Here is a 26,312-nt window from a genome sequence, read left to right as displayed (position 1 = left end):
TTATTATTATGTAATTAATTCCTTCTGTCAGAGTTTTTTTGGATCTTCATTCTTCTTCCTGCTTTCCCAGAATTTTAGAGAAACGTTATAATACTAAATTCCATCTTGCTTTTTCAGCATTTTATACCATTTTTTTAATCTCACTACTTTAACAAGAAGTAGTGTAGTTAGTCGTTTTTCCAATAATACATGCCCTTTATTTATTGTTTTAATTAACTCCTTTTGTCAAAGGTTTTTTTGAACCTTCACTCTTCTTGAGGGTCATTATTATACAAATTATAGCAACCTAAAATTAAGTTTCTTCCTGCTTTCCCAGAATTTTAGAGAAACATTATAACACTAAATTCCATTTACTTTTTCAGCATTTTATACAATTTTTTTCTTGTTGAAGTAGTGTAGTTAGTAGATTTTCTTTTTGGGCAAGATAAGAAATCCACATCTCTTGTTAGAAACGTGTGGTGATTAGTGACCGTTAGTCGATGATTATTCAGAAATCGTGAGATGCGGTCTGGTGTGATGTAGATTTCAGAAAAACATTTTCTTAATCGTGCCAACGTTTCGATCTTTATTGAGATCAACCTCAGGGCCTGGGATTTTCAAACATTGTTTAAATTTACAAATACATGTAGTATGTGGAAAAATGTGAATTTATACAATGCAAAATATATTTTTTATATTCAATCAAAGTATTTCTATTCACTCAAAGTGTTTGTCTTCCAGAGAGCCAGTTATAAACATAAAACAGCAAAATCTCACTGGCACTCTCAACACGACACGCAAGAATGGCACAATTACACAGAAGACAAACACTTTGAGTAAGTAGAAATACTTTGATTGAATATAAAAAATATACTTTGCATTGGATAAATTCACTTTTTTCCACATCCTACATATATTTGTTAAATGTAAACAATGCTTGTAACCCTGAAGGTGATCTCAATAAAGATCGAAACGTTGGCACGATAAAGAAAATGTTTTTCTGTAACCTACATCACACCAGAACGCATCTCACGATTTCTGAATAATTCTCTTTTTAAAGTTTGTGAGAAATAGGTGGTACCAGAATTCTGGGAAATCAGAAAGGAACTTAATTTTTCTTTTGGAGTAAGTCAAAAAATCAATACCTGTTTGTAAGCTTTGTGAGAAAAAAATTGGTATCGGAATGTTGAAAAAGCAGGAAGAAACTTAGTTTACTCCAGTAGAAAAAGTAAGTTCTTCTAGTTTTCTTTCCCACATTTCCAATACCTCTTTTTTCACAAAGTCTGCAAGGAGATTTGTCTGGCTCAAAAAAATAAGTTCCTTCCGTTTCTCGATCTTCTGGTACCTATTTTTCGCACATAATCTACATTTTTCAAGATATTTTGTTTGGAAACAAATATTTTTTCATTACTCACAAATTTCTTATTCAAATCGATATGACTTACGATTACTTAAAAAAGAGAACTTTGTTTTTTTGGACAAGCTCTTTTCGGAAAAGGTGATGAAATGCCAAAACACGCCTGACATAACAAAACCAGGACTTTCGGAAACGACCAAGCAGAAAATATTTGGCCAGAAAATAGGGATGGTCTTTATCAAAAGTTAGACTATTTACCGTTTGAATTACAAACTTTAAGTCGATATTTGTGTTGATTGCCGATTCAACAGAGTTAGATATGTTTATTGCAGGTATGTATTGCAGGGAAAAAAGCCGCCGAAGTTAGTTTATTTCACGGAAACGAAATGTTGAAGATGCAAGTGGACGATGCACCTGACGTGAAAGGGGCGTGAAAGAAAAAGTAGAATAATGCATACGAGAATGGGGTCAATGTTATAGTGTGAAGGGAATAACTGTAGAGGGGTCACGTCCCGTGATCGGGTCACGTTCAACCTCCTCTCGGCTTTTCTCCCGTCTTCCCAAAAGAAAAAACATCCTTTTACGGGAAAATCTCTAAGAGGATAGATTCTTCTGTACGGAAAATTGAAACGAAAAAAAACCGTGGAAGTTTTATTCGGGGGTCTCAAAAGAAATCGAGTGGTTTTCTATCATTCGACTGTATATGCTCATTATTTCACCGTTATACCTTCATCCCAACAATTTGTGACCTCGTTATGCAACCGCATTTAAGCAGCTATTACAGGAGTCTTGATCTGACGATAAAACTATGACAAATTGGTCATTTGATCCTTACAAGGAAGAATCAATTTAGGTAGGAATTGTTTTTAAATTAAATAAGCTATAATTCATGTTTTTGGTTGAAGAAGTATGTTGTAAATAAATCTTCCATCTACTCTGTTTCTATTAAATGTGAAGATCTTTGGGCAGCGATATGGGGAAGAATTGCATTTTAATTTTTTCAAGCTTCATGGGTGAACTTCTATTTTATCATACTTGGATTCTGAAACTTGGTTGTTACTCAATCTCCAGTCAATTTTGACATAGCCTATATTCAATAAACGACCTTGACACTGGCTCATGGTCGAAAAATTTAAGTAATCACAAGGGTATTATTGCAAGTACCAGGTAGGGGTTCATTTTTTTCTAATTTACGCCAATGAATATGGTGCGAAAACGCGTCCGAGAGACCAGCGAGAATCGGCGGACCAATATGATTAGAAACGACCAAGCTATAGGGTCATCACTCGGCAACCTTAAGAAATCTCATCATCCTTGGATCGGTCTATTCTTGCCGGTTAACCTTGGTCAGAACGTTTTGATCCGCAACGTCTTTACTACTGAAGACTGCAGATCCTTTCAATGAAGTTTTAATAGATGGATATTTTTTCACTTTAAAGTAACTTAGTGAATTTTTAACGATTTTTTCCTTTCATTCATGTTTCCGACGTTTAGTCTTTATAGACTTTCTTGATCGTTCTTGATTTTTCATGGTTTTGTCTGTTATATTTTCTCTAACTTCTGTAAATGGTTTGCTTCCGTTGTTTCTTTTGAAATTAGACAATAATAAAGCTGAGGCTTATAGCTTATGTCTGGTTGTCTGGAAGGCACGGTTCATCGGGTAAAAGGCAACGGCCCGGTAAGGTCACGAGATCAATCGACATCGGATCCGATTTTCAGTTGAGGTTTTGTAACACCGGCCAGTTTCTACTGCTAGGCCGCCGGCCACCGAGAAAGTCCCACGGACTAGCGGGACTGTCCCGTTAAAAGAGTGGCCGAGGTGACATCAGTGTTTTCCCTTTCTCGCCGTGTTCCGGGGCACACCTGAGCCCGGAGGATTCCAGGGCGGTGACCCAAATCTTTACAAGTACCGTTACCGGGAATGTGAATGAGCATATGCATCTTACATTTCTCCACCGGCTCCTCATCTGAAGACCGTTACCAGTGGACCGAAAATCTATCCGGCCTCTGGTCGACATAGCATAATATGTTATGGGGTCGCGATCGCGCTGAAAGTAAAGACTCGCGACAGGGGAAAGTGTTCCTGTGAAAAAGAAACACCACCTGACAACGTTGTAACAAGATTAGAGATTTTCAAACGGTGTAACATCAACTAGCCAGAAAGTCACGAAAAACTCATAAAAATCAAGTGGAATTTACGTCTATCCAGCCTTCGCTTTTGAACAAGCGTCAGAAAGACCTTATTTTCGGGCACGTTTAATTTCTCCATCTATCACTGATGAATCGATTCAATATAATGCTTTTAACGTTTATTATTCAAACGAGGTCCACTGTGATGTCTTTTAATCTAATATTTTGATAAAATTCATCTTCCAGACAATATTTTTTGCCTATACTTTGCTTTAGTCTATCAAGCATGTTTTAGTATTCTGACCAACATATAAAAAAAAACACTTTGGAAAAACAATATTTGTTTGTTTTTGTTACAAAAAATTTTTAATAAAAAACTTTTAATTGCAAATAGAGTATGCTGGAAAGTGTAGATTTTGTGAGACAAAAGTTCTAATTCTAAATCTAGTTCTAATTCTTTCTAATTCTAAAAAGTTCTAAAATTCTAGGAAAGAAAGAAGGAACTTAGTTTTTATTTTTGAAAGAGACAAAAAATCTGCATCCCCTTGTGAACTTTGTGAAAAAGATGGTATCAAAATGCTGAGAAATCAGAAAGTAATATAGTAATTTTTTTTAGTAAGACTAAGTTTTTGAGTATCAATCCATGTCCCCTGTAGACTTTGTGAGAAAAAGGCGGTAGCAGAATTCTAGGAAAGCAGGAAGGAACTTAGTTTTCTTTTTGAGTAAGGCAAATTTATCCACATCTCTTGGTAGAATTTTTGAGAAAAAGCGGTATCAGGATTGTGGGAAAGCAGGTAGGAACTACGTTTTTATTCTCAAATGGGACAAACAAATCCATAACTTCTTGTAAGCGTGAGAAAAAGGTGGTATCAGAATTCTGAGAAATCGGGAAGGAACATAGTTTTTCTTTTTTAGTAAGACAGATCATCAATCCATATCCTCTTGTGGACTTTGGGAGAAAAAGTGATATCAGAATTGCGGAAAAGCAGGAAGGGACTTAATTTTCTTTTAGTAAAACAAAAAATTCTTATCTCCTTCTAAACTTTAAACTTTTTGAGATAAATAAAGAAGAAGGAACTTAGTTTTTATTTTTGAAAGAGACAAAAAATCTGCATCCCCTTGTGAACTTTGTGAAAAAGATGGTATCAAAATGCTGAGAAATCAGAAAGTAATATAGTAATTTTTTTTAGTAAGACTAAGTTTTTGAGTATCAATCCATGTCCCCGTAGACTTTGTGAGAAAAGGGTGTTAGCAGAATTCTAGGAAATCAGGAATCTTCTTAAAATTGATGATAATTATGGGTAAAAGTAGGAACTTAGTTTTACTTTTCGAGAAAGACAAACAAATCCTGTCGTCCTAGTGTGATTTTTAATGTGGTAAAAAAGTGGTAGTATCTCTTTCTTTTGAATATGACAAAAAAATGTTTGTAAGAAGAAAGAGGTATAAAATGCTGAAAAATAGATAGAACGAAGTATAATAATATAAACAAAGTTCGGGTCTACAAATATTTTTATTTGCAAATATAATTATTTCTTCCCAGATTCTTTCAGAACTGGAAGGAAGGCTATATAAACTTAACTTGGTTAAAAACAAAATGGCGAAACTAATCTGATCAAGGTGATCGAAAATGACATCGACATCTCCCAGCAGATCTCAAGAAGCATTATTACATAAATTACATAATTAATAAATATTTGACCAGTGATTGGCGTGATTAAAAGTTAACCAGAACCTCATAACTTAACTTATCCAATATATTTAAGTCAAAACGTCCAAACTGTTATTTTAATTTAAAGAAGATGATCTCAATACAAGATCGAAACGTTGGCACGATAAAGAAAATGTTTTTCTGAAATCTACATCACACCCGACCGCATCTCACGATATCTGAATAACTAAGTTATTTTAATTGTACAGTTGGTTCTTTTGAATACATTTCTTAAAATTACCTTGTGGATTCCAAAGTGGTGTTGTCAATACCGAGTGGAGAAGATACAAGAAGAAGACGCCACCGACACCAATGCGAGATTTAGACATAGCAGCTCCTCTTCTGAAACTCTCAACTCCTCACTCGCTGTCCTGCTGGCTGCGCTACTTCTTACTGCTCAACGGCATCTGGAACGTTGTGAACTCTCGTGAAATGAGGCCTAGGACAATATTTCAAAATGGTTAATAATTTTTCATTTATATTTTGTGACTTTCAAATTGGTTTACGGACAATGCCTGTGAGAAAGTATGCCCTTTCTTGTTTGTACCTGCTGGCCCGTTCAAATATAAGCATTTTGAAATATTTATAAGGTCAACGACTTGCTAATATACACAAACAAATACAATTTTGATGTTAAGCACAGCTTTTTAAAATTTTGGATTTTAAGACTCCTTATGAGAAAGACGAATGACATTGAGTCATAAACACTAATTTCATTGGCAATTCGTGTTTTGGCGTTTAGCTTTTGAGCCATCCAAGTTTTCATTGTATGTTTGCTAATACGTTTAAATTATCACTGGTAAAACAGTAAACTGCTGCCGACCATAACAGTTCAATGTCATTGTCATGGTCATGTCAACGACAAGAGTTGTCTGCATTGATGTTGGTGTCCAAAGGGTGTCGATACAACGATATCGTTTATGATCATTTTCTTTAACCCAACCCAATTTATTTACGTCTTGATAGAAAACCAGAGTGGGCAAGGTTAAGTTCCCTTTTGTTTTGCCCAAGAAGGGAAGCAGCGTGGGTGCGGCTGAACCGTTAGAGGGCATACTGACATACTTGTCGCAAATGTAAACAATACGAAGAATCGTGCGTCACCCAGAAAGTGTCTGGAGAAAGTCTTCGCCCACCTTACGCCCGGGGAAGCCCGACGGATTTCTTCCGCTTGTTCTAGGGGAGAATTATTTCAAAAAGGTCAAATTATGCAACACCCGTAACGCTATTTGGATGAGACGAAAAAATCTCAGCTTTGGCCCAGTTTGGTGTAACTTAAGCAATATAATCAAAACAGCACATTTAACACCAATTGATCGACTTTTTTCCCAGTGAAGTTGTTCCAACATTTCCAACCACAGAATGATTAATAATCTTCTATGATCAAAATCACCAATAGATGATATGTACATAAATCTATCTATCTTTCTATTTCTCCTTCACATTCCCCCTTAATCTAGTTTACTTTATCATTATTTATATACTATTCTCAATCTCCTTCTATTTATCAATCTACTTACTACTTTCTATCTTGCTCTCTCTATATAACCATTCATCTTTGTAGCTCTCTCACTCTCTCTCTCTCTCTCTCTCTCTCTCTCTCTCTCTCTCTCTCTCTCTCNACATATATATATATATATCAATCGGTAGACATGTTTAAGTTTGTTTTGCCCTGATGATGACCTTAAAATAGGTCGAAAGCTTGGTATAAGCAACTAAATTTGCTTTCTTCTTCTTCAAGACCATACCTTGGTCCAGAGTGTTGTAAGTGATAATATAATGTAAATATTGTGTTGTAAATAACGTGTGTAAATATTGTTGAATTGATTGAATTAACATTAATTTGAAAACGTTTTAGCCGTTGATTGAGAAATTTTTTACATGAAATTTTAATATGATTAGGGCTTTCAGTTTGATGATTTACTGACGATGATAGATCGGGTCGTTTCTGAGTACACAGAGGCTTTGAGATTTTAAATAAACATGATTGGTGCACCTGCCGCCAGCATACCAAAAAGCGAAATATAAACACCTGCTGATATCGGCCAACGCGGAAACAATAAATATTCATCGTATACTCTTTCATACGTTTTAATCGTAAGAGAACTATTTTCTCCCATTTCCACATTAGTCTAACTCGGCCACGCTTAATAACCTTCGGTCAAGCACGGGGATTGGTTAAACTCGTCTGTAGTTTACACACTTGGCTTCTGGGAACTGGTTTTGAACCGCTATGACACTAATTTCCACGTTCGGAAGAAGAAGAAGAATTGTATAAGGTCCTTTTATTATTTTTAGAATCTTTTATATTATTCCTGAAGAGCCAGGGGCATCGGCCTGATTAGCGAAACGGAAATAATTAAGAAGAAGCCGAGTCTTACCTTTACGATCAGATTCAAAAAGTCTCCTTTGTTCTTTTTGGAAGTGGATTATTCGTCCAACCAGAGGGTTTTAAATGGTAAAGAAACTAAGTCAAAAATAAAGCAATAAACGCTACCAATTAATAAAAGACATTTTTTTATTCCTCCGGATTCTTCCTAAAGAAGGTAGTGATGATCTTCCTGTCCTGTGGTGTGCGCGTATAACCGTTTTAATCCTGATTATCATGACAAAAACCTGTCGAACAGGAAATATTGGTTTCATCAGATATAAAAATAAGAAATGCCAATATTAAATTGAAAATTAATTAAAATTTTGCACTCTCCTATTCGCTACAAATTTTTTGGTAAAAATGTTGGATAGAAAGCGTTAAGTTTAGCGATTTTGAATTACTCTCTCTTGTCTCATCGCTCTCTCTCTCTCTCTCTCTCTCTCTCTCTCTCTCTCTCTCTCTCTCTCCATATATCTATCTATATTTCTCTACCCTCTATCTTTATATCTATCTGTCTGTCTGTTGAGTTTGAAATTCACAGAATTGTTGAGACTGAGGGTTATGAAGTATAAATGGTCTTCTTCTTTTCTTGTTGGTAGTTTTTTTTTTACCGCTTTCTTATTTCATTGTTTATATTCAAAATTTAAATTAAGACTGAAGGCAATTTTCAAATGAAGATTCTTCAACCATCAGTTAAAGAGATTCCGAAGAATCGGACGTGCGGAACAAAACGCTGTGAGTTGAATTATCAACTAGCCGTCGCCTTTTCTGGATAACCACGACTGGTTGGCAGTTCCATTTCGGATTCTATCGTTTGAAAATTTAAAGATTTCAGGCTGATTGATGTTTTGAAATTTCAGATTTTTTAGGGAGAAAATTATCGGAAAAAGAGGGTTTCGTCTGTTTGAACTACATTTTGTTTGATTTTGCTGTCAAAAGTTTAGTTTTGTTTGTTTCGTAAATTACAGTCTAAAACTCTTTTTTTCTTTCTCAATCACTTTGATTGCTCTTATTGAATTGATTAAGATTTTTTACCTATAATAGGTCACTCCTTTCTGCTTCTTAAGAAAAGAGGACGATGAACCATTTAAACATAAAACCACGCAAAATGTTTGAATCGACGCTATCATTATACTTTCTATGTAAGGTCTTGGTTGAGATAAAAAAGTCAGTGTCACGAGCGGGATTCGAACCCATGACCTTCGGCTAAATAAGCCGCTACTCTCCCACTTGAGCTATCGTGACTTCTCAAGTGGTAGAGTAGCGGCGTATTTAGCCGAAGGTCGTGGGTTCGAATCCCGCTCGAGACACTGACTTTTTTATCTCAACCAAGACCTTACATAGAAAGAATAATTATTTGAAAGAAGTAACTTGGTCATTTGACCACTACAACGTAAATGGGCTATCGTTATAATTAATTGTATATTTCTACTGCTGTTGGAGGCCATTCCCGCAACGGTAGAACAGGGTTTTCTCAAATTCTGGAACAATCGGTTCTCACTCTCTCTCTCTCTCTCTCTCTCTCTCTCTCTCTCTCTCTCTCTCTCTCACTTTTATTTATGCTTTCGAATATGAAGGAGAAGAAAGAAGAGGAACTTTGCGGTTCTTCAAACTTAAATTTTAACGTCGTATCGGGGTGCTTTCGCTATCCCCGTATCAGAAGAATCGTAAGTACGTGCTTTATACTTTCCCCATATACAACAAGACAGTTATAATTGTATATGGGTGGTGAGCAGGGCTTCTGTTCACTTTGCAATTCGCATGCCCTCAATCTGTTTTTCATTTTTTGGCGGTGTTCAATTCTGGGAGCTTGCTTCACCTAGGTTGCTTCACTCTGTCAATGGGTGAACTTCCGGGTTTTTTGGTTGGTACAAGATCCTTTGAAGCCTTGTTCAAGCCTTTGATTGGGTTGGTGATGCAGACATGGAGCTACATATACGAGCTGACAGAAGCATTTAAATGCGTTTATTTTAACACCGCGACCTAGGTGTTCGGGTGCGTCGCCGTCAGCGAAGCGCCCAATTTGTGATATACACTGTACTCCTGTATCAACAACCCCTATCTTCTCAAAATCCACCAATCAGAACACGCTTCCCTCCTTTTTCCTGAAAAAATCCGTCCCCCTTCCAGCCTTTTTGGCTCTCTTCTCCGCCAGCTCTTGGAGCGTGCACATCTCCTATCGCCCTGTCATCTCCCCTAAGTGTTGCACAATAGTAATTAACCACCGTGTAAGATCGCCGTTTCCTAAAGTCTCATCGCCACGCGAATCTTCACGGATCCCCCTTCAAATTGCCTTACGATCTTCAACTCCGCGTGCATCCCATCTCCCGACCGCATGGTCCTAAACCTATCATCACCATTTTCCCTTAATATCTTATCTCCATTTATCCATAGACCATCGACATTATCCCCGGAAGACTCCATCATCTCACTGACATCACCACCTAGATTGCATCATCTCATTGCCGTCGCCACATGGATTTCATCATCCATCATCATCGACGCTGCTGGAACCAGGCCGGTGCACTGCCCTAGTCATCGCCAAACAACGCATCATATCTCCTGCAGAGGCATTCACCGCTTTCCGGCCTTCATCGCCTTCAGACCGTCATCGCCTTCAGGTCTCCAATACGATCATCATCCATCTTGTAAGCCATAGAAATTTCATTAAACAGTGAGCCTTCAATTACTCCTTTCGTTCGTTATTTATTCCTTCATTTAATTCTTCCTAAACTAACATCTCCTAATCAATCCGGAATCTTCCATTCCCGTTGGTGCCGAAACAAACAATCTTCTTATTAATTATATCTCCTATCTTCGGTGGTGTTCGTCGGCGCCATTTTGTATTTGGCTGCTGGCGAACACTACGACAGACGGATTTTTCGATCCATTGTATATTTACTGTTGTTTTTCTTCTCTCTATTGTATTTTGGTTTATGTTGAAAATACAACAGTTTTTCATTCATTTATTCTTCCCCCATATTCTTCACCTGGTTTTATTGCTGAAAATCAGACAGAAACACTCTGTTCATATGGAATTCATGAAGTTTTAACTGGTAACGCTATCATGTTACCTTTCGAAAATATGTAAAGGATAGGTTTTACTAATATACGTTTCCGCTTTACGCTATCTTCAGAAAAGAACTATGGAAGCATATAGATTCTTTATTGTTCATTTCTAATGGATCATTTTAATCTACTTGAAACAAAAAGAGCTTCTGTTCAATTCGACGATCCGACCCATGCAGGTTTCGATCGTCTGAAACGAGGAATCCGAGTGATTTGAACGAAGAAGAACGAAGCCGTCGAGTTCAGGATCCGTAACGCCATTACGCGCTATTTACACCTCGGGCGTTGAAGTCACGGGATGACCTTGAGAAAAAAGTCCATAACCTTGATGCCCGTGGGTTCACCGACCCTTGCCGGCCCTTGCCGATTTAATTGCTAGTTCGCCTTCCAAGGAAAATAAGTGGGTTAATCGTCTCCCCTCGGCAGACCCCTGACAAATCCTTTATAACAACTTCCAACTTAAAAATATCCGTTGACCGAACTATGTTAAAGCTGGCCCAAGATGAAGTCATTCTCTTCGTACACTCGCACGTATAAACTATCAAACATCAATATCAACTCGCTAACTAGGAAATAGAAAAACCCTTAACGGTCATGACCAATGCAAGCGTTCCCAGTGTTCGTGATTTATGGTTCTTGGTTTGAAAAAACTCATCAAATCCCACACCAAAAAAAGAAATGTTTTTATGTTGCTTGCAAATGTCTTAGGAGAAAAGTTTCCAGAGTATGCTTACTTGTTAGCAGTTTGATCGAGCCCTTGTGCTGGTTTCCTTTTCAAACTCATTGACCGACAAACGAAGCACGATTTATATTCTCTTTTACTCATTTAGAGTATACCTCATATGAATCACTTATTGCAGAAAAGGGACATGTCCATTTTTTTTCTACTTTTTCCCGCTATCTTATATACTACAAATAGAACTATGTTTGGTGCTAATATGAGACATTTCACTTGATTGGATATGGAAAAACAACGGGCCTTCAAATCTGCCTTGAGCGCAAAAAGGAGTCTTTAAACAAACTACGCCCTTGGAAAGACGAAGACTAACTGCTAAAGGTCAAATGAAATTCATGATTTCATCATGCCATTATTTTGAGGTATCATCCCAAGCACCAGGCATTAAAACGTCTGAGTTCATTGATGGCCTAGTAGCCTACCATTTTCACCTGACGAAGTAAAATACTCCTAATATTGCGCTACCAACTGCACAGTTGTACACGTCAAAGTTTCCAGTCAATGCTGCAAAAACGAAGGAATTTGAAGAGACTCAAGAAGTACATCCCACAAAAGGCAGTTCAGATTTGTTGGAGGTCGTTTTCCGCTTGACCTACAGCTCCTTAAAACAAACTATTAAGTTAATATTGTTCTTTTGGGTCTCATGTTTTCTTAATGGTGTTTGAATGTATGTTTAATTGTATTAAATATTTTGGAGGTGGTAACTTCATTCCTTGCAGAAAACGATACCTTCTCAACAACAAAAAAGTGTTGAGGGCAGAACAGAGACATGTCCACACCACAAAAGTGGCTACCTGCTCACAAGCATTGGTGAATTTGAGGAAAATCTCAAAATAAATTTGTAGAATAGCCTAATTGTGGTTCTGTAATTTATTCACAATTTCATAAACAGAAAATACCTCATTAAAACAGTTTTTGCCTCTCCTGTAAAATTTAGTTTTTGGGACGTGTCCTCTTTCTGCAGTCAGTGATTCTGAATTTTTAATTTTGTTAAGTAATTTTGAAAATTCGGTTACGATTCATATAGCAAGAATAAATGAACCAGGATTATCAGGGACATAAATCAACAAACGGCCTAACTGTTACTAAGCACGTTATAAACCGGAATTCACGCACTATACAGAAAACAAAAGTCTTATTGAACTACCTGAATAACGGTTTATAAGAATAGAAGTAATTAATTCGCAAAAATGCAAATTTTGAAAACGTGGGAATCATCACGGGATCGTCCGTATTTCTTAAACAATTTTCTCAAAGGCCCCTTGTTCAAGAGGAATGCAATTATAAGAAATTCTAAATGATGTGAAACTGAGTTTTATGCCGGTCCGTTTCGCACAGTTTTATTAGGTTGAATTAACCGAGGAAGATGGCACTCCAACACCATAAAAGAGTCAAAGGGGGAAAACGTTGCAAAACGTGATTTCAGAGTTTTCTTTTGCCTCTTGAAAATTAAAGAAAATCATTATCGACGTCCCGCTGTTGGACGCTTTGTCCGTTCGCCCATGGATTTTTTCATAATGAAACGGACTGAATAGTGAGTGCCCCCGGGGGGTTACACGTCAATCGTGACATATGGGTTCGAAAACCCGAAAAAAAACGTGTTCGGCTTGGAAAAAACGGATTACGAGAGCGAACCCAGATAACCTCTCGACAGGCCAAGAAACCGCATCGGTTAAGTGGAATTCTCGACATAAACGCGTCTATCTTTCAAGGCGTGGTACAGCTAAATGTACCGGGGGGATCTACGAGATAAAATTTTTTAACCCGGCCCAAGTCCGAAGATAATGAACTTCAAAAAAGATCGTACCAGCTAAAAAGCTGTAAATTAGTTAAAACCCTTGGCATTCTGGCATAACAACTTCTTTCCGGAGAGTACTAATGGACATTAGGTATTAGGTAAACTCTGTCGCTTTAGCTTCATGTTGTCTTCACTCGTTTTGTATGTTGAAAGAAAAAAAACTTTACATTTAGTCCTATAGAATTAAAAATCGCGCAAGCTTTCTGTAACTTGATGCATTGAAATGAGGCCAGAGATCACATCATACACAGAGAATTTCCCGTTTTAAACATGCCGACTGTCAGCCAGAGGATCTTTTCCGTAGACTTACGTAAAGGAACTGAGGCCAATAGCCGGTCGGCTGGCGCCGGCAGAGCGGAAAACGACCCAGTGAGAAAGATGTTTCCGAGGCAAAGACCCCATATGATGCTCTTCATTTACCATTGTGGTTAAACCGAAATCCAACCGGCTCTATCGGGTCATAACGGTTTACCAGCCCCTTCACCCGTTGATTGAAGAAGCCTTGTAAAGTTTGTGAAAGCCGGCTGACAACATAAACATCGATTCCTGTTGGAATTGTGAAAGGGATTTTAGTTGGAAGGAGGGGCATCGCAATTCCTTCTCTTGGACTCGAATAGGACGACAATATTCGCGCCGTAAACATTCCATTCGTCAAAATAAATCAAAACTGATGCGGTTTTCCATGATAAAGTTGTTGAGGAATCGGTTTTACAGAAGCCGAGCAGGGCTGCCCAACCGGACCGTTACTCCCGACCATCCAGCTTTGCAGACCATGACTTCAGAAATGTTAGTCATCTCTTGTTCTGGTCGAGCTGCCGAAGCGGTTTAATCAAATATACAAAGCAGAGTTCACAAATCATTAACAAAACACAGCAGATCCCCCTGGATGTTGGGCAGTTCAAAAAGTCATCACGATGCGGCAGAAAAAAACAGGATCGTGTCTGAGACATCGGGTCTAATTGCCGGCCACAAACAATGCGATTGTCATTTCAACCTTTTCTTCTCTTCTTCAAGCAATTTGGGACGGTTAATTTACTGATTAAGCCGGTGGGTTTTTATCATACCTTTAAATTATGGCCAAATTACGAAGTTACATTACTCCTTAATTTAAAAAAAAAGTTTAATGACATGCCAAATTCCTTTATTTCAACAGCTCTTCAAAAATCCTCTCTAGTCATACCATGTACGGATATAAAGCAAAGAACATAAATAACATCCAAAAAAAGTGGAGGTCTGCTGAGTGATGAACCTGTAGTTTGGTCGTTACCGATCATTTTGGTCTACCTATCCTAGCAGAGGTTGGTCTGACAGGTGTATTTTGGCCTTTTGCCATCATCAGCGGTCTTTCAGTGTGTTATTGATGATAACTATTATTTGGAGGTCGTGCGATGTGGTCTGGTGTGACGTAGGTTTTAGAAAAACATTTTCTTTATCGTGCAACGTTTCGATCTTTTCGAGATCATCTTCAGGGCCTGGGATTTATAAACATTGTTTGAATTTTACAAATACATGTAGGATGTGAAAAAAAATGAATTTATACAATGCTAGAAAATTTTAGATTAAAAAAAATATGTTTATAAATCCCAGGCCCTGAAGATGATCTCAATAAAGATCGAAACGTTAGCACGATAAAGAAAATGTTTTTCTAAAACCTACGTCATACCAGACTGGCCCATCTCACGACCTCCAAATAATCATCAACTAACGGTCACTAAACACCACACATTGATGATAACGAGAAACAGGCCAATTCAACAGGGGTGGGCAGATGCAACCAAATAACAATAAACTTCCTACGATGTTTTGGAAAAAAAAGGCTAGTAGGATTGTTTACGAATTGAACAGCGGTTTGAAAAAAATGCTCTCTGGTACGCCCAGCTTCGCTGTATCGTTTCGTTTGGTCACAGTTATTTACATAAAAACTTTTATTTTTCTATTTTATAGCCTACAGTTCATATCATTTAACAAAAAGAAAAATTCATCTAACAATAAAACCAGGATTATGAAATTGGCTATTGTACTATTGTAATTGTATGTTCCTAATAGGTAAAAATGGCAGCAATGGGTTTTAATTTTAAATCTCAATATTAAGCATTCTTCACGTCTGATTAAAACCAATTCGTAAGATTTTCTTTTTCCAACAATTTTTCATACACCCGAAATAGTGAAAGCCCGACCTTTCTAAAAAGACTTTAAACACCACGAACAATTATGTTAATGGTCACTTACGAAATTACGCACTGGCGGTCCATCAGAAACCAATTAGGACGAAATTTTGAAAATTCAAGCAACCAATGTGTTTGTTCCTGGTGCAGTTCAAATTCATAAATTAAAAACTTTCTCTCTGATCAACATTTATCTATTTATTCACAAAATATATATACTAAAAAGTATAGGTTCTGTTTTAAATAATTTTCAAGCTTTTTGTAAAAAGGAACCAAAAAAGTCTTCAAGTTCTTAAGTGCTTTAACCTTCTCAGACGATAACCTGTCTCCTGATTCCTGTTATCCTATCTTTTAGTAAAAAGTTTATCGAGCTTCGCTTTTCTCATTTCCACCGCAATAAGTCACGAGAGAGTTCAAAGGACAGACAAGAAAAGGTCGACGTACAATGGTTCATCACACCATGAACTTCCCGGGACTTTTTGGATTTGTTTTCTTCTTGCTGAACCGCTCAGGCTAAACGATCCTACTGAGGTGACCAACGATTGGAAAATGACATCTCCAAATGACCCAGAAGAACTCGAAAGTACAACAACCTCTTCTATTCTTTAAAAAGGTTAATTTTCCCGTCCTATAGTTATAACCATAAAGCAGTAGAATTGAAATGATTAAACTTTTCTTTTTCTCTTTTTTTTTCTTAAAAAGGAAACAATTTGTTGAGGTTGATTCACCAGCTCATGAAACTAAATGGTCCTTCATGCCTCGATCCGTGAAAAAAATTTGGAACAGTCTCCCAGGATTCCAGGCTAGGTTTGTAATCTACAATAATTGATAAACTCGCCAAAAAGTTTTATGATAATAAATGACCAATCAACCATTAGTTTTTCATATGTTTAAATAATACTAATGTAAAGATAGGAAAAATTGGATCGTTCATGATGTTGACTGATGAATGTGATAAATTTCCAGGTAATGGGACAACTTTCAACCTCTGGGGTGAGTTTTTTCATATAATAATCTATGATTTAGTAATTATCATGTGATCCAGCTCACCAGAGCATATAAAGACAAATGAGGGTTTATTGGAGTAATAGTCCTTCGATAAGGCATCTTCTGTTTTTTTTTGTTTTTTTTTTTTATAAAAGAGGACTAACTGGTTATAGCGCAGTGCAAAAACACGAATAACAAACATAGATAGAGATCACCTGACTATAAAACGTGTAACAAACAAGAATTTCCGCTCCGAGAAAAAACCGAAGTTTTGAGGTATATTGGTTTAATAAGTGTATGACAGTGGTGTGTTGTGGAAGCTAGGACGTCCCTTTGTCAGCCCAGCGTTTTTTGAAGTGTTTTTTGGTGAGGTGAGTTCAACTGGATAATTTTTTTGGACGATTAGACAAGTCTGCTGGGTGCTAGTTTGTAGCTCGCATTCCCTATTGGGAAGTGTTGGGAAGTGTGGGGCCTGAATCTCTCTAGAAACCTGGTTTCAGGGTTGGGCAAGATTTATTTATTTAGTTTTTCTCTTTTTATTTAAACGCCAGGAACATAAACTTCAGCACAATTATTTTTAATTGAGATTCCTGGGTCTAGTATAGACGGGGGATTTTTTCTCATCTTCTTCTCCTGAGAATTTTACAGATCCTTTACGGCCGCCGCGGTACGTGCGTTTTTCATTTTACACATTACTTCTTGCCGTGTAAAAAAGTTTAACTTTATCAGACGACAATAGGACTTTATATGTGGAGGACATGTGAGTAGGTAACTGAGGAAGTTGAAAACAAAGCGAGCCCGTTATTTCACATTCTCATAATTAAAAAAAAAATCTCAGGAAGGAAATAGAAAATGGGATTTATACTTGTCAATCAGGAACCTTTTCTATCCAGGTACAAAACACCGACAAAGGATTCGACTCACACCCGAGGACAATTGAACGCCTAGGAGGCTTAACGTAAAGTCGTAAAGGCGAAGAAAGTGCAATAACTTGAAAATCAGCACTTTCAAAATGGGCATTGAACTTTGTCATGTCTGTTGTGATCTGATCGACAAAGGTCCCGGGGCTTAACCCTGTTTAACCAGGGGATCAATTGTACCCTGGATTCTCCTCAGGTACGGCACTACACGTACAAAGCACCGCCTTATTCTGTCCACCTGTTCTACCGTGATGAACAAGCAAAACAGGGAGAAAAAACGGGGAACAAAGCCAACGAGGACATCAGACATAAAATATACAATTAATTAAATGTTAGAAAAACTGTATTAAAATTTAAACAAAAATCTTCCTGGGGTGATTGTCTCGACAGAAATTTCTGTTTTTAATCTCTCACATGAAATGAACTAAATGACAGTATCATCTAAATGATTTGGAGGGATCCATTAAAAGTCGAGATAACAAAACTACAACTAATGTCTGAAAATATAAAGCAATGAAAATGTTTACAAATTACACGTTAACACAGGTGGTTTTCATTTCTTATTACCAAATTTGTTGTAATTTGTAATTGATTGTTTCCGATCATTTAGGCTTAATTAGTCCTTCAGTGATTGTTCTCTTTGTCACTCATTATGGTGAAAGGCCGAAAATCGTTTGACAAGCCAAAAACAGATGATTGGCAGGCCAAAATGATCGAAAAATGACCAAACAAGTCCACCTAAAGAGGAAATTTCACGATTGTTATAACTTTTGTAAAAGTGGCTAATGCTTGACATAGGTTCTACCACTAAATATTCCACAGATGTATTCTTAATTACCATGACAATTTGTTTATTATTCAAAGCTAGTAGCAGAACCAAACTAGTTGATTTGATAATTTTCCTAATAGTACAACATTTGTATGGATGTTCTTGGGTTCCGCAGGCTGAGCAACAAATAGTTTCGTTTCCTGCCCATCCTTGCTATCTTGGTGTAACGCGCGTTACTGATGATGGCGAAAGGTTGAAATGAAATCGAAAAACGACCAATTGCAGGTACATAACGCCCTGACCTTAAGATGACATCTCACTCATACATATTTTATATATTTATCCTTACTTACAGTGTGGTGTTTAGTGGCCGTTAGTCAATGGTTATTCGCAGATCGTGAGATGCTGTCTGGTGTTCCGTAGGTTTTAGAAAAACATTTTCTTTATCATGCCAACGTTTCGATTTTTATTGAGATCATCTTCAGGGCCTGGGATTTATAAACATTGTTTAAATTTTACAAATCCATCTTATTCCACATCCTACATGTATTTGTAAAATTGAAACAATGTTTATAAATCCCAGGCCCTGAAGATGATCTCAATAAAGATCGAAACGTTGGCATGATAAAGAAAATGTTTTTCTAAAACCTACGTCACGCCAGACCGCATCTCACGATCTTCGAATAATCTTATTTACTGTGTTATGCTAGCATTAGCTTAGCATAATTTATGCATCTTTCCACTAGTTTGGTAGTTATAATTCAAAACAGGCAGCACAACCAGCCTATCTGCTTTGATATTTTTCCTAATAATACATCTTTTGTGTAATTTTGGTTCTGCAGGGTGATGAACCTGTATCTTGGTCGTTTTCGATCATTATAGCCTATCCAAGCTGTTTTATCAGGCACTTAATAGTTATTAATTAGTCATAAACTACTTTTTCACCGAAACAATAGAAAAAATTACATATTAATTTTAAAAAACTAACACAAAACCTACGCTGATTTTGGTGGAATGGAAAACTGTCAGACAGACACGACGAATCAGGCGGACCGGAATGATCGGAAATGACTGAGGGATGATGAACTGACTTCAAATATAAATATATTTATACTACATGTTTTATAGTTATCTTGATTTACTTGCCATGGTGCCCAAGTAGTTTAGGATAGGTAGTTTAATATTCTTTCAGTAATTTTGCATTAGTTTATGATACAAAACCTATGACACGACCTGACTAGTTAATTGGATGGTTTTTCCTAACAGTACAAAGTTTGTAGTTTGGTCGTTTTCGATCATTTTGACCTGCTTATCCTTACTGTTTTGGTTAGACGTATTTCAGTGATTGTTCTGTATGTCACTGATGATGGTGAAAGGCCGAACGAGACTCGTGATGGGAAAACGATTAAATACAGGTTCATCACCCCGCTGACCTTAAGAGGACATCTCAGCGTACATATTTTATATCTTATTTACCGTGCCATCGCTTGGAGCCTAGAGTTATTTATGTGTTGTATTGTGTGTATTTATAATTCAATGCTAGCAGCAAAACTTGACTAGCTGTTTTGTTACTTTTTCTAATAGTAGGACTTGAGTGTGATTTCTTCTTGGGTTTTGCGGAGTATGAACCCGCAGTTTGCTCATTACCGATCAGTTTGGTCACAGTGGATAGTCCAAAACAGTGAGGATAGACCAACATCATGGGTAATGAACAAATTACACCGATACAAGAGAACAAAGTTTTCTGTCAATTCCCCTGCCTATCGTTGCTGTTTTGGACTGTGGGACAACACTTATTGATTAGTTATAACTGCGTTTTGGCAATAAAAAACGATATCCTAGTTACAGTCAAAAACAACAAAAAAATAACTCACAAAGCACTGAAGATGGCAGGCTGACAGGCAAAGAGAGCGAGGACCGGCGGACAAGAATGATCGGAAATGACTAAACTTCACGCTCATCACTCTGCAGACCCGACGTGGTAATCTAACAATTGAAATGATGTTATCTTTGCCAGTTTGAGACAGGTATTACTTTGATTGAAGTTTTCAGATAAACAGATGTTGATGAAATTTAACGATGGAGATTGCTAAACGGTGGAACGCTGATAGTCACAGCAAAGACAGGTGGACCAGATTGATCTTAAACGATCATTCTTTCGTTGCCACAATTTGAATTATGGCATACCTGCCTGTTTAGGCTGTCAGATACAATTTGCCATCTTTGGTCAGATCTTACCACCTGCCTATATATTGCCATATGCCTAACAAAAGGAACGCCATTTAAGTGGCGAAGGACCGAGACGAACCTGATAGACAAAAACATCGAGGATAGAAGCAAACCAAAAACAATAAACCACCAAGTTATCTCTTTTTACCTAATCTTATTGGGTGGTGCCTATAAGGTGTCCTAATAGCTAAGAAGAGAGGATTTTTCAAAACCAAAATTATAATTGATGGTAAGGAGGACTAACATCGCGAAATTTCGACCTCCGTCGGCACGACTATCAAATTGGCCGGGGGTTGGATTTCTGGAAGCGGTGTCAAGCCCGCGTCGGTTCAAGAGATAGAGGGGATGACCTACATACCTACGTATGAAAACCCAATAGGGTGAGCAAGTTGGTGGGAGAGGGCTCGTTCCAAAAATGCCGCATACAGTTACCTGAACAGTTAACCCGGCTCTCCTGCTCCCTTCTGCTTATCTTGTGACGCCGGCACGGAAAAACTGCCGATTGATAAGACCAGAACGTCCTGGCAGCCTTGCCCTTGGGGACGACCCGGAAGGAGACGGTTCATAATTTTCACGCCGATTTTCCGACCGTCCCGGTGGCAGAAGACCAATTTAACAGCCGATAAAGGAGCATTTCCTTTCTTCCTTTACCAAGCGAGACTTAAAATTTCGAAAGAGAGACGACATCCTATCACAATCTAGACTGATTTTTCATATTTTATTTAGTTGATAGATATTAAAAAACCCTAACGGTTTACAATTAATTTATAATTAACACGAAATCAAATCAATTTAATCATTGCGACAACTGTTCAACTGAACACAGTTGTGTTACCTAAGTGACATTTTTGGCAAATAGGTCCGTTTGTTCTCGCGACGTTCCGTACTTCACCAGCTTTGAGTCAAACTGGGTGAGATACTTACAATGAAATGTGATACATTTTACTCAAAAAGCTTTTCCTTTTTAAGTTCATAAAGATCAAAGGTAGAACCTTCATAAACTAGTATACATTCTTTCTGACAATTTAGAAAAACATAAAATGTCGCGTAATCAACTGATTAATTTTTACGCATTTTTTCCCTTAATTTAATCGAATTATGCGCAGGGTTTATGCAATATATTTATAAATAGTATGTTATAAACACAAACACTTGTTGCTAACATCTTCCGGTTAAAATGTAAACCGGAAGCGCCAACAAAGTTAATTTTCAGTGGTTTCTGCATATAAATCCAATCCGGTGTTTTTTAAACCAATTTTCATCCAAGTTTTTCACCGGGTTTCGATGAAATGTCACATTTTTTACACATTGAAGTATAAAAATAAGGCAAATTTTTAAGGTCAGAAGTTCGAGTTTATTGCAGAATAACAAAATGATGAGGTTTGATCGTTAAAAATTATTCATGGTCAAAAATGCTTCTTAATTACTGGATAATGTTAGTTTTTGGACGACGTTCCATGTTAAAAAAAAGTGCTATGGATTGTCAAAGTTCAACGACTCAAATCGGCAAGAATCCGACTGTTCATGATACAGTTCGAGGCAAAATCATTTGTGCGCGTGTGAGGTTTTACAACGCGTTTAAAATTTACACACACGCGTGACCTACAAAATTCAAAATATTAAACCAAACTTTTTTTTTATGATCTTCGAAACCAATTTTTTATATTTTTCTGCTGTACGGGGATTTTAGCGTATTTGTAGGGTGTTTCTGACATTTTTGGTCAAATTTTGCTCGAATTAAAAAAGATATAGTTTTACTGTTCTTGAGACCTCATCTGTAAAGTAGGTTTGATTTGATTATTTAAGACATATTTTTTATTTCCCCTGTTCGTAAATCTTCAAAAGAAATATTGATTTTTTTTTAAATTTGTGACTGCATATGAATAGTACTAATAATAAATCAAATGATAGTATAGTATATTATAGTTTTATTCCCAAAATTTATTTTTAAAAAAAGCCTTCATGGTAGGCATATTGTCACGTGAATTAGTGAACTACTTAACAATTATTTTTAAAAAAAATGAAATTTGGTATAGAAGAAAATTGTAATTTTTGAGGAGGCATAGAACCTGGGTTTTATGGCTAAGTTATATTAAGAAAATATTTCTAAAAAAAAAAATTACCTGGTATCGGTAAGCCAAAATGTGGATGGAGCACACGAAATTTTTTTGACTTGGGTACGATTTACGGAGCCGACTTGTGTCCTTGATCACAGCTGAGTGAAGAGTGAGAAGAAGTGCAGGCTGTTGACCCGTCGGTCCACCCCTTTACGGAGGGGGGAGACTCAAGATTAGAGGGGGTACGGAAAGGGGTGTCTACCGCCTTCCTGCAACTGGAGGTGGTACTCGTCCCTCTTGGGCGCTATTCGGTGGTTTTTAGCTCTTGACCCTAAACTGTATAGGACGATAGGGGGGCCACCGGAAATCGGACGGTCGCGGAAAACCCGAAACCGAAGCGAACGGTGGTTCTGGTGGGTCACGTCATCACAGACACTCACAATTTACGCAAATGATGCAGAACCAAAGGAAACCTCATTAATGTCTTTATTTATTTCAAAAACTTTCGGCTAGCTGTAATAATGGAAAACGATTAAGCTGTAGGTTTATCACTTCCGAATCATCAAGAAGAAATGACAAAAAGTTATACTATTAGAAAAACTAATAAAGTCAGATTGTGCTGCAGATTTGAATTATATTGTGAATACAAAACTAATGGTAAGGCGCAGAACTAACCATATGCTACCATGGATGCGATAATGATAAATGTATGAAACATGTAAGCATGAGATTTCACTTAAGGACAATGGGGTGATGAACTTGTTTGGTCGTGTCGGATCATTCTGGTTTACCTCTTTTTTTTTTTTTTTTTTTTTTGACAATGTCATTTTGTTGGTGAGAAACCTCTCGCTACCCCCAACGATTCGCGCCCACCCCCAAAGGGCACTACCCGATATACCCATTTTTCATTCGGGTATACACCTAATGTCGGTAGCATCAGGAGGTTGTGGATAAAAGCCTTACATGACAACAGATGACCCAGGAAAAGTCCACATCCTTCCCGTTTCCCGGAGACCATTTGTCTTTGCATGTGGAGCACCCTTGTAGAAAACCCAAGCCAGCCAACCCAGCACCCCCAGAACGAACCAGGCTCCTCACCTAATAATGAATTAATTGGTAAATAAATAATTAATAAATAATCAATATAAATGATTATTCGGAAATCGTGAGATGCGGTCTGGTGTGACGTAGGTTTTAGAAAAACATTTTCTTTATCGAGCCAACGTTTCGATCTTTATTGAGATCATCTTCAGGGCCTGGGATTTATAAACACAATATTTTTTTTTAATCTAAAATTTTCTAGCATTGTATAAATTCATATTTTTTCCACATCCTACATGTACGGGTAAGCAAATGTCCAACCTAACCTTTAGATGTTGTGGTCGAGGGGGGTCAAACTACTTTACAATACATTTTTCGTACCGTTTTCCATTAAAAACCATGGGTTACGCCGGGATTCGAACCCAGAATCCCTCGCGTGGCAAATACGCGTCAGACGCCCTAACCATCGTCCACCGCGGTTCCAAAAGTAAGGTAATTCCTGTCATACAGGAGGTCCAACTACCTTTTGGGTGTTGTGGTCTAGAGGTCAAACCACTTTAGAAAACGTTTTTCAAGCCATTATTTATTAAAATGGGCTGTGAGGGGGTTCGAACCCAGGACCGCTAGCATGGCAAATACGAGTCGGACGCGCTAAGGCTACAAGTTTCAAGGCTGCTGTAGTACAGTGCAATAACTTCACCTTCTACTGGATATATTTCTTCGCACTTCTTGCTCTTTTCCAAAAATATGTCAGAATACAGTGGAAAAAAATCGGTTTTCTAATGTATTTCTCAAAGTTATCATTGCTCTGAAAAGTAATCAGATGATGCGACATCAGGGTTCTAAGTAAAGCGAGGCAAGACGCTGAAGCAAACCCAACACCGGAGTGATGTTTTTTTCCGATTGATCAATGTGTAGTACTGTGATTTTCAACTCTATCCATATATTATTTAATTATTCTTTTTATCTAAGCGGGATTCGAACCCACGCCCTTCGGTTCAATACGCCTCTGCTCTAATCCCTTGAACAGCGGCGTATTGAGCCGAAGGTCTTGGGTTCGAATCCCGCACTTGATTCTTGACGCTAATTTCTCATCTAAACCAAAAACCTTAGATAAAAACATAATTAATTAGAATATTTAAATATTAATGTATAAATACAAATATTTATAGGTTTTGTGTTTTGTTAGTTTTGAAATTAACTGTATGATATTGTTTTTGATATTTTTTCGGCCAAAAATGGTGCTAACTAATTAATAACTATTAAGCGTTTAAAGACGAGCCAAAACACCGAAGATAGGCAGGTTGTAATGATTGAAAATGGCCAAGCTACAGGTTTATCACCCCACAGAACCCAAGTGGAAACAACATAAGTTGTATGTTAGAAAAACTATGCTTAATGATATGCTTGATTAAGCTTTCAATAATAAATGCATCCAAAACTTCGTAACAACATTGTCTGCGAGTACTCTGTAATTTTAACTTTACCGATCATTTCGGTCCATCTATCCTTGTTTTGGTTTGTCCAATGTGGTCAAAATGATCGGTAACGAGCAAACTACCGGTTTATCACTCCGCAAAACCCAAGAAGAATTCTCGAACAAGTCGTACTATTGGAAAAAGGATCAGATCAACTAGTCACGTTGTGCTGCTAGCCTTGAATTATAAATAAACACATAACTAATGAAAAAATGCAAATATTGTGCTAAACTACTTGGGTGCCGTAACACGGTAAAAAAGGATCAATCAATAAAATATGTAAGCCTGATATATCCTCTGGAGACAGGGGGATAATGAACAAGACTTTCGCCATCATTACAGTACAATCGTTGAATAGCTATAGATAGGAAGGACAAAATGATCGACAACTACCAAACTACAGATACTGAAAGCATTGAATTATAAATAAATGCAAAACTAAAGGAAGAATGCATAAATTACCCTAAGTTACCGGCACAGTAACTGAGCATAATTCAATAAAACATGTAGGCGTGAGATTTCCTCATGAGGTCAGTGGGTTGGTAAACAGTATATGGGTATATTGCTCTTTTCCCGATCTATTTGTCCTGCCTACACTCGCATTTTAGTCTGTCGCATTTTACTTTTGTCAGAACAGTCACTGGAACATATTGACATACTAAAACAGCGAGGTTAGGTAGGACTATATAATCGGAAAATACCAAGCAACAAGTGATAACAAACTGGGCAACAAGAAATGAAAAACACTAGTGATAATATAAATCTAACGAAATGAACCAATCTGAATACTGTCAGGGAAAAGAATCTACTGCTAGAAGCATTATTTTAATCTCAATAACTTTGCATTATCAATCAATCGTCTTGGACAAAAGAAGTCAGCATAAATATAAATGGACTCGTAAAATCCAAAAGCCAGGCGTTAAAAAAAATAAAATAAAATAAAGATCTATCTGTATTACACTACGGTCAGGTTTTTGATAAGGTGCTGTCACCTAAAATTAAAATAATATAAGCAGGTATTGATAAAATTGATCTTTTCTGTAGGCTTGAGGAGGAAGAATATGGCTCAGTCGTTATCTTCGATAGACAAACTAGAAAGGACGAAGGAAAAATAGCATCACTAATGACCTCCTAGGCCTTTTAAAAAGGTAAAGAAACTCCCTGAATAAGTTACTCTGGTGGCATGTGGCACCAGCAGTAGCGTAAATAAAATAGTAGGTAGGTAAGCTCCATGACATATTTTTGCCAAGCGTCGTTTGTTACCTTATTTACTTAATCGCTTGGATGCATAATGGTCATTGTTTTTGCAAGTCCATAAAAGAGAAAAAAGGGATTTGGGTGAATCATAGCTTGGTACAACTTAACTTTTTTGATGGGGGAGAGTAAAGCCCACTTTTAGAAATTTTAAACAAAAAGCTTGTTTATTTCTTGGTTTAATCTGATTTTTGTCTGACAGGGGTGTTTCAAGATATCGACATCTTGAGTAGTTGGCCTGTGTGTTATTTTGCCGTTATAGAAATA

At 37.2% G+C, this 26,312-nt stretch overlaps 1 protein-coding gene and 1 long non-coding RNA gene across 5 annotated transcripts in view; one reads left to right on the top strand and one right to left on the bottom strand.

The window, feature by feature from the left end:
- Positions 1-22,441, bottom strand: part of LOC106664623 (serine proteinase stubble) — a 30,960-nt gene extending 8,519 nt beyond the window's left edge. The window contains exons 1-2 of one of the 2 annotated variants that reach the window (XM_014390531.2): positions 22,339-22,441; positions 5,416-5,613 (exon numbers count right to left, since the gene is read on the bottom strand). In XM_014390531.2, coding sequence (XP_014246017.1) covers positions 5,416-5,503 — 88 coding nt within the window. In that variant the 5' untranslated portion in view covers positions 5,504-5,613; positions 22,339-22,441. The remainder of the gene's footprint in view (positions 1-5,415; positions 5,614-22,338) is intronic. The other variant, XM_014390532.2, reaches the window with a different exon arrangement.
- Positions 16,222-20,357, top strand: LOC106664624. 3 transcript variants are annotated; one of them, XR_001340210.2, is made up of 3 exons: positions 16,222-16,303; positions 19,835-19,967; positions 20,039-20,357. It is a non-coding gene; the product is annotated as an uncharacterized LOC106664624 (long non-coding RNA). The 3 variants fall into 3 exon arrangements; XR_001340209.2 differs by having other exon boundaries at positions 19,829-19,967; XR_001340211.2 differs by having other exon boundaries at positions 19,829-19,967; positions 20,032-20,357.
- Positions 22,442-26,312: the final 3,871 nt, after the last annotated feature.

Source organism: Cimex lectularius, unplaced genomic scaffold, assembly GCF_000648675.2.
Source record: "Cimex lectularius strain Harlan isolate CLEC.00 unplaced genomic scaffold, Clec_2.1 scaffold8, whole genome shotgun sequence".
Taxonomy (NCBI): Eukaryota; Metazoa; Arthropoda; class Insecta; order Hemiptera; family Cimicidae; genus Cimex; species Cimex lectularius.
This window is presented reverse-complemented; position numbering and strand designations above follow the sequence as displayed.